Source organism: Electrophorus electricus, chromosome 8 (assembly GCF_041902795.1).
Source record: "Electrophorus electricus isolate QZ-2024a chromosome 8, ASM4190279v1, whole genome shotgun sequence".
Taxonomy (NCBI): Eukaryota; Metazoa; Chordata; class Actinopteri; order Gymnotiformes; family Gymnotidae; genus Electrophorus; species Electrophorus electricus.
Genome location: NC_137504.1, coordinates 2,383,165 through 2,392,500, shown reverse-complemented (window position 1 = coordinate 2,392,500; position 9,336 = coordinate 2,383,165). Strand labels below are relative to the sequence as shown.

The 9,336-nt window shown below is 45.7% G+C and overlaps 1 protein-coding gene across 5 annotated transcripts in view; it reads right to left on the bottom strand.

Annotated features, from left to right (window-relative positions):
* Nucleotides 1–9,336, bottom strand: part of ptpn13 (protein tyrosine phosphatase non-receptor type 13) — a 49,112-nt gene that overhangs the window by 25,202 nt on the left and 14,574 nt on the right. For all 5 annotated transcript variants that reach the window (XR_014124817.1, XM_081718912.1, XM_081718911.1 and 2 more), the window contains exons 6-7: nt 7,798–7,891; nt 4,470–4,991 (exon numbers count right to left, since the gene is read on the bottom strand). Coding sequence is in view for 4 of the 5 variants with exons in the window: in XM_081718912.1 (XP_081575038.1) it covers nt 4,470–4,991; nt 7,798–7,891 (616 nt within the window). In the remaining variant the exon portion in view is untranslated. The remainder of the gene's footprint in view (nt 1–4,469; nt 4,992–7,797; nt 7,892–9,336) is intronic.

Below are 9,336 nucleotides of genomic sequence, written 5' to 3'. Positions count from 1 at the left end.
AGACTCACTTATACATTCAATAAAACATTACTTTCCACAACCACATTTAATACAATCAACTGAACTCCAATAACTGCTTGTGGAGATATCCTAAGTATTTTGTTTATTAAACAAGTAATAAGTATGATTACCAAAACAGAATCAGTTACTGAATTTAGAAACAACTTTTTAACTAAAGTACACTATCAGTAATTAACTAAAAGTACAGTCAGTAATTACTCAATAATTAACTAAATTACACTGACACTAACTACATGATCGTAATTAACTGAAGTATACGGTCAGTAACTAAAGTACGCTGTTAGTAACAAGGTTACATAAACTAACAAATATAACCATATAAATGCATCTCAATTCACACTTTTTCAGGTTTCTTGACTGATTCATGGTGTAGTTTTGGGTGGGGACAGGCAACTTGGGGGGTGTTCACCCCAATCAGTCCTGTTCACATTACTCATATAATGTGTTAGGATGGGTGGTGTGAGTGATATCCCCTCACACTACTTAAGCAGCTATGAAAAGTTCTAGCTAGTGTACTGGGAGCTCTGGAAAGAGTTGGCCTGTCCTCTGGGATTGCCGGATCCTGCACGGATTTGCATTTTAGCAGAAGAACTGACAGAGTCCTGTGTCCCACGATTGGCGTCTCTTACACAGGTTATAACGCTACTCATCACCATGCAGCAAATTCTCCCAAACCAGAAAATCAGGCCCGTGCGTCAAGCAGGGCTGCATGCCTAGCATTCTGGAAAGACTTCTCAGGGTCAGGAGTTTCGAAATGTAGCTTTTGATAAGCATGGGAATGGCGAAAACGTTCCACTTCACGCATCTGCCATCAGGAACTAAAGAGAAAGGTCAGGCTTCCGAGAAACCAACAGAAGGCCCACAACATGGACCCGGACCCGCTCGCACGCGTGCGCGACGACCCGGACCCGCTCGCACGCGTGCGCGACGACCCGGACCCGCACGGTAAACCGAACAGTCGGGCAAAACTGCAGCATGTTGAGAGCAAGAAAATGAATCAGACTCCTGACCCTTGACCTTTGCGTCATATCACTGCCCAACGCAGACCCGGAATCCCCAAGGTGGTCTGTGATTTTCAGAGCAGTTCTGATGTGAAAAGACAGAGCTTGAGAAGTGTTAAGGGGTGCGCACACGCACACACAAACAAAAAAAACCCACCTTTCTCTGTGCAGTAATATGGGTCAGTTCAGAAGGGTGGGAGAGAAAGAAAGGATGAGAAACAGAGAGAGGGTAGACGCGCGAGAGACGGAGTCTCTGCTCCACTGTCCTTCTGCAGTACAGCGTCCTGTTGTAACCGCCAACAGAGCGACGCCACAGGAGAGAGTAGCAGCCTGCACTGAGAGCAATGATGGGAAAGTCAGGAGCTGTCGCAGTGTACAACACACTGGCGTGTGGGAGGTCAAACGGGACTGAGCGCGCATGTGTGTGTGTGTGTGTGTGTGTGTGTGTGTGTGTGTGAGAGAGAGAGAGAGAGAGAGCCACTTCCTCTGTGGCCTCTTAACGTCATCACCGAGTTCTCGGTGTAATGGGGTGCGACAGGATGACTGTTTAGAGAAACCCACTGACGTGAACAAAGTAAACATTACACAAGCGGATGCAGGACACAACCACAGGCACTCACACCAAACAGCAGCACTGTGCTGGCCTGGGCTTGGAGAGTTAGTCCCGCCCTGGAGGTTCTGGTTTGTGTGCGTGTTTTTAAAGTACACGGCAGCCTCCGAGCTAATGCCTTCAACATGAGACAGCAGCATGTGACAAGCGGCCCAACAGGCTGAAAGATCAAAAACACTGCCATGCTGCATCGCCCAGGAATGTTTATCTCCGTCAGCTCGTAACACACACCGCAGCGAGGATCAGCCTCGCACACCGTGGGCCTCGAGTCACTAGGAAGAATCGGGACCTGGGGCGGGACGTCCTGCTGTTCCCGCGCCGAAAGAGAGCTCTGTCCGCGCAGTCGCCTTACGCCTGATGTCCACCAATCCTCACCGCCCTCTAGACGAGTTGCACAGTGCAGTGTCTCGCCAAGCACAGGGTCAGCGGGCCAAACGGAAACCTGGCGCTGAACCTTTGCCATTGGTCCGGGCTGGCTGATTCACTTCAGTCACCATGGAGTTGTGACACGTTAGCTGCCTGAACCCTTGCTTTTAGTGTACTATAATAATATTATAAATATCTGATTTTCTGGAATATTATATTCTCAAATTATTTGTTCTCTTCACAAGGCGTGACCCAAAACCTCTACAGGCCGAGTGCACTGAAGAGGCCGTTTACTGGAGTGGAACTAACTCGGGATTCCAGAATGCCGGATCGGATACTGAGCGCACACTGGCACGGTCCGCCTCCAAAATTCCCGGGGTTTTGGGGCTTGGTTGTTCCATGCCTGTGTGCGACTGCTGACTGATCCAGAACTTTCAGGGGCTCCTCGTCTGAGCAAGGCCAGCCTCGACACGGCTACAGTCGTGGGTGGTGTGAAAAATACAAACGCACTTCAATGCCACGTCAGCCGCTGAGAAGCACAAGCATCTTTTATTAATTAGCATCAGCACAGTGGCCCATTTGAGACAATGATACTGACTTGGGTTGGTCAGTGTGAACACCGTGACTCATCGAAAGTGCTCACTCAGAGATTGGTCAGTGTTCAGAACGTCCCAAAAAAAAATTAAAAAAAATTTTTTTTTGTACAGGGCTCATTTGCATATTGTACCTTCCTGAAATATCAGCCTTACAAAGCCAGTATCATGATACAGATTAACAAACGATATATCGTGCAACTTTGAAAAACTTAAAAAAAAAAAAAACTTTTAAAAATTGCTACTCAGGCAGGAAACACAAATGGCTTTCCATTTTTTCAAGTAAATAAATCAAATGAACGAACAAACAAGCAAACAAACATACAGAGAGGAGAAGGCAAAGTGGGAGGAAATGGAGAGACAAATGAAGCAATTACGGATCCATCGGAAGGCGCCCCCTCACCCACGCCAGCCGTCCGGGGTCCGGTGCCATTAATCAACACTGCTGGGCACTAAAGTAAACAGGAAGGCCGAGTTACTGAGGGTGGGCCGAGGACCTTTAATCTGGGTCGAGCACAGATGCCTCGCTCCGCTCTGCCCCGGCTCATGGGGAGCATTCCGCACTCCGGGCGGCCAAAGCTAATGAGCTCCCGTTGAAACCATGTCAAATTAGAAGGCGAAACCAGGGCCCCCTGCCGGTCTGCGTCTCTCCGCGGGGCTGCGCGTGTCTGTAGCCTTAAGGCTACACACAGGCAGAGGGAAGATGCTCTGTGGACTGGGATTACCGAGGCATGGAGAGTGAATTCCAGATAGAAATCATTTTAAATCATTTTTAAATGTTAATAACTCTGCTAATAGCTTTGGCATCAGTTGTTACAGGGGATGGTGACCTCCCCCCGCCAAAAGCTCTGCAGATTAAATCCTCTCCTCGTGGCCAACCTCTGACTTATAAAAGTACCAATAAAGGTCACATGGTTTTCCACTGCGCTTGCTGCGTGCGAGAGAGGGAGAGTGTGTGAGCGCATGCAAGAGAAAGAAAGAAAGAAAGGAGTGGGTATACACACAAACCTTGAGATGTGTGTGTGTATGTGAGAGAGAGAGAGAGAGAGAAACAATCAGGGTTTGGTGATGTGTTCAAAAATGGAGGAAACCAGAGAATAACAGACCTGCACTCCTGCACAGAACCACAAAGAGAGTGATGCAGAAACGGAGGGATGGACAGACGAATAAAAAGCAAGAAAGAAGACGAATCAGAACCCAAGGCACAGAACAGTTGCCAAGGGACACGTCTACACCTCTACAGACGGGTGGAGCATCACCTCCATTCAGAGGAAAAATAGCTGTATTTGTGCAAAAACCAGAAAATATTAGGGTTTGGCCATCATGTGCACTGGATTTACTGGCACATGTACTGGGTGGGCGGCGGTTCTAGAGCACTGGGGGTTCAGCTCCTGTACGTTTCAGACGCACTCTGGTTCATTACTGTTCAGATCTTCAGTTCCAACAAACATTCATGTATAAAAACCCTTTAATACATCAACTCCTTTTTGAAAAGGAAAGAAGACAGCAGAGAAAGAAGTGAAGCATGAAAGCAACTCACACACACACACCCACACAAACGTGTGTGAGCGTTGAAAGCCTACAATTATCACTCCAATTAATTCCAGGAATCTGAAATCCACTGCTACTCTGAGTCACAACACACAATCCTGCCCAGCCTCAGACGCACTCTTCACACACACACACACACACACACACACACACACACACACACACACTCCAACTGCCCCAAATTCAGAAAGAAATGTGTGTGTGAGTCACTGGTCAGCCCACTCAGAGCACACACACATGCAGGAACACACACGTTATATGACAGAACCCTGGTTTTCCCTGTCTGAGATATCACCGCCCCTCTGTGCCAAACCCTGTAGCACTCACCGTCCAGGGCCTGAGAGAGCGTGTGCAACTTCCTGTGCCTCTCCCGGAGCTTGTCATAGGCTCCGCCCACAGACTGGGCAGACCGGTGGTGCGCCTTTCTGTTGTCCAGACTGCTAAACTCGGAGAGGCGCACGTCCCGGACCCGCGGTCCTGCTGAGCAGGTGCTGAGGGCGGAGCTTCCCCGCCGCGCGTCCTCCAAGCCGCCGAAGCGCAGCGCGTCCGGGTCCAGGCCAGCCAGGTCCACAGCAGACGCCCAGTTCTTCTTCCTGTGGTAGGGCAGGGGGCGGAGCTCGGCCTCCGGGGGCCGGCCCCGGGCCTGCGGCTGAGGCCGGTGGCGGGGGCGGGGCTCGGCGGAGGTAGCAGACGCCGGGCCGTAGTCGGAGGGGCAGAGGCCGTCTTCCGCTCTCAGCGAGTCTTGGACGGGCAGAGCGCCCATGGAGCGGCTCAGACCACGGTTGAGCACACTCAGGTCCTGGGTTCGGGCTCGGTACCGCTCCAGTACACGGTGGGCTGCACTTCTCCCTGTACAACCAGGAGGAGGAAGAAAAGAAATCTGGGTTTTTTCCTGTTTAACCAAAGATTTAAAAATAGCAGCTTATGGGGTAAACAAACAGTCTTGCACTTTCTTGTATTAAAACAGAGTAAATACTCCCAGCATGAACAATAATATAAATATTTAAGACGAACACCGTTATTATTGCATCGCGTGCAACTGTAAACAAACCTTTGAAGGGTTAATTTAGCACAGTAAACACTCGTGCACGTCACGGGTGGAGTGAAAGCAGGAAACAGAAGCGTCCAGTAAATGGTCCAGATCAAACAGACCCTTTTCTTCCAAAGAAGAACCAACCGCACCTTCAGCTAAAACACTGACGCGTTTGTATCCACGACAACCGAGCAGAGTGCCGGGCTCTGATGACTCACTGGACCGCAAAGCTGTACCATGGAAGACCAAGGAACCAACAAGTTTCAGGCTTCATCCCAGTCAGCTTCAAGCGATTCAGGATTAACAGGGAGGAAGGGTGATCTGTCAGACTGGTCTGGTGAGAATCCAGCACAACCACAGGGTTTGTACTAGATTAGCTTGGGGCTCAAAGTGTTTATAGTCAAACTTTCCGACATGGAGAGAGAATGAGTGACACACACACACAGAGAGAGAGAGAGAGAGAGAGAGAGAGAGAGAGAGAGAGAGAGCAGGCAGTAGTTAGCACTAGAACATAAAACTCCACGTGGAGTTGAACCCGTGTGAGAGGGGGGGGGGGGGTCACAGGTCCAAGATTCCTGTTAAATCTCCTTTAAGAGGGTCACTGCGCCTCTCTGGACATGCCGTCTGTGTGGGGCAGGCAGCCACAGAATAACGCTCCTGCAGAAATATAGCGCTCTGATCAGACTCTCAGCAAGAACGGCCACGATGACATACACAGAACAACTGCTGCGAAAATCCGAGAGAACACAACGCGGACGGGGCAGCAGACGTCCTGGCATGGCCTTGAGCAGGAAGAAGGCAGAAGACTCTTTGGAGACATCAGACCACAAGCAATCCAGTCCTCAGAAAAGAAAGAGAGAGAGAGAGAGAGAGAGAGAGAGAGAGAGAGAGAGAGAGAGAGAGAGGGAGAGAGAGAGAGGGAGGGAGAGAGAGGGAGGGAGAGAGAGAGAGACTCTGTGGAGCAGGAAATATCTGTGTAGTTAGTCCCCAGCCAAGCTTACATAAGTTGCCAGGCCTTGTTTATGTTCTCTGTGGGTGTATTTAAAAAAAAAAAAACAACAACAACAACAACAACAAAAAAAAACGCACAGCAGCTCAGTAAACCGCCGGGAAGAACTGGTCATATTTTCCAAAATTAAACTGCGTTTCTGGTTTGCGGTGTGACGCTCATCAAGACTTTTGTCCATCTGCACACTGCTCTTTGGGCGGAGCAGGGACAGAGAGTAGGAGAAAAGAATATCTTAATTGAGTGGAATTTTATACTCATCAGTAGAGGGGGGAAAAAAATCATTTTCTTCGTTTTGGAAGAAAAGATTAAGGGTTAAACCTCAAAGATTAAGGGTTGAACCATGAAAGATGGAGCAAGGTGGGAAAACTGTACCTCTACAACCCGATCTCCCTCCCGCCCTTTGACCTCTAGAGCCCGCACTCCCTCCCGCCCTTTGACCTCTAGAGCCCTCGCTCTCCCTCCCGCCCTTTGACCTCTAGAGCCCTTCCTTCGATATCTTCATCTGCTCTTGGTCTGAACCTCTCACACGCGTCAGCCACCAGCAGGGGGGTGGATTGTTGGGGTTCAGGTGTCACAGGTGTGAGACGCCACAGAAAAATCCAGTACTTCCCTCCTACCCGCCAACCCTCCCCCCGGGGCAGAGTCTGGACACACAGAGGGGAAAATATCCAAACCAAACCAGTGGCAGGCGTGTGTGCGCCCGGGCTTGTCTGGGCCGTGCTGTTTACACAAAGCACGGAATTAAGAAAGCTCTTAGATAAGCGTTTACTCTCTGCTAAATCACTCCAGCGCCACGTCCAACTCTGCAATTCAACTTACTACAATGTCAATTACTCCAGTGCGATTTACTCCAGTGCTACTGTACAGTATGAATTATGAAGCATGACTCAGCAGCCCCAGTGGCAGGGAGATGCAACACCATGGAGCACAACACGCACTCCACGACCCCTCCGACGTTAAGGGCCATAATTTGGACATCAACATTTATTATGTACCAACATGCAAATATCACAGTAGTTCCTAGACAGCTGTAAGTGTATGAGTACACTGAATATGATACAGTAATCGTGACATTTCAGCGTGTTACCTAGTGAAGCACGTTGCTATATGGGGAACGGACGCAAAACCGAAAGAGATGGCGGAATGTGGAATGACAGGACTCAGCGGTACACTCGCATCTGGGAACAAGTTATTCCATTTCATTATGTTCAATAATAAGCTTGATATTCTGGAACGTTCCAGCTTCGGTTCTGGAATTAAATGACTCAGGGTTCCTGAGCGGCAAACAGATCGGATCTTCCGTGAGTTCTCAGCGTAGCTGGATGTGCTTGCAATACATTCCTGACAGGCGCACAAATGTAATCCGATCTGCAATTGAAAAGATCCGATTCAGGCCTGAGGAAAGGAATTTCAGTCTAAAAGACAAGCTTGGATATGCCGGGGGGGGGGGGGGGGGGGGGGCAGAGTGGCCTTCACACCACTGCTGTCACCACTCAGGACATGAAGTGAAGCGATCAAATCTGACACAAGGAGAGACGTCAACAGAAACTGAGCTCAGAGTGTAGTCGAGGGTCTTGGGAATGTGACAACGTTGACAGAAGTGTGTGTGTTACCTGTAGGCAGCCCTTTTCCGTGCAGTCTCTCTCGAATCTCCTTACTCCTCTCAGGAAGGGAGTCCCTCTCCGTTTGAGACAGTAAGCCATCCAGCTAGACACACACACACACACAGTGAGAGACTGAAAGAGTGATGAGGGAATGTGTGTGTGTGTGTGTGTATGTGTGCGAAAGAGACTAGAAGGGTGAGACTACGGAAAAAAATAGAAGTGTTATATACATACATATACACACACACAGATCACACACAGATCTATCTATCTATCCATCCATCTCCATATATATATATATACACACACACAAACATATAGACTATAGGTATAGATATGTTTGTGTGTGTATATAGATAGATATATAGATAGATATATATAGATAGATAGATAGATAGATAGGTGTGTGTGTATTATTTATATTTATATATATATATATATATATATATATATATATATATATATATATATAGATAGATATATAGATAGATATATATAGATAGATAGATAGATAGATAGGTGTGTGTGTATTATTTATATTTATATATATATATATATATATTTATATATATATATGAGAGATATAGATATATAAATATATATATATTTATATATATCTATATCTCTCATATATATATATATATATATATATATATATATATATATATGAGAGATATAGATATATATATATATATGAGAGATATAGATATATATAAATATATATATATCTATATCTCTCATATATATATATATCTATATCTCTCATATATATATATATATATATATATATATATATATATATATGAGAGATATAGATATATATAAATATATATATATATTTATATATATCTATATCTCTCATATATATATATAAATAAATAAAAATAATACACACACACACACATCTATCTATCTATCTATATATCTGTATCTGTATCTATCTACACACACACATATCTATATCTCTCATTATTATATATATATATATATATATATATATATATATATATATATATATATAATATAAATAATACACACATATCTATCTATCTATATATTACACACACACACACATTACACACACACAAATAATTTATATATTTATCTCTCTCATATATATATATATAAATAAATAAAAATAATACACACATCTATCTATCCATCTATCTATCTATATATTACACACACACATAAATAATTATATATATATATATATATATATATATATATATATATATATATATACACCACACACACACACACACACACACACACACACACACACACACACAATCTATCTAATAAATAAATAAATAAATAGATAAATAAATAATACACAGACACACACACCTATATATATCTATATCTATCTATATATCGCATGGTGAGGGGGAACCCAGAGAAAGAAGGGAGACAGAAAAGCCTGACTCAGCACGAGTAAGGGTGGAAACACACACGGCTCTGGTACAGACGGAGGGCTGGCAGGGAACCGGGGAGGAGAGAACAGCGGCAGTGAGACGCCTGGGCTTCACCTCCCACGCGTGAGTG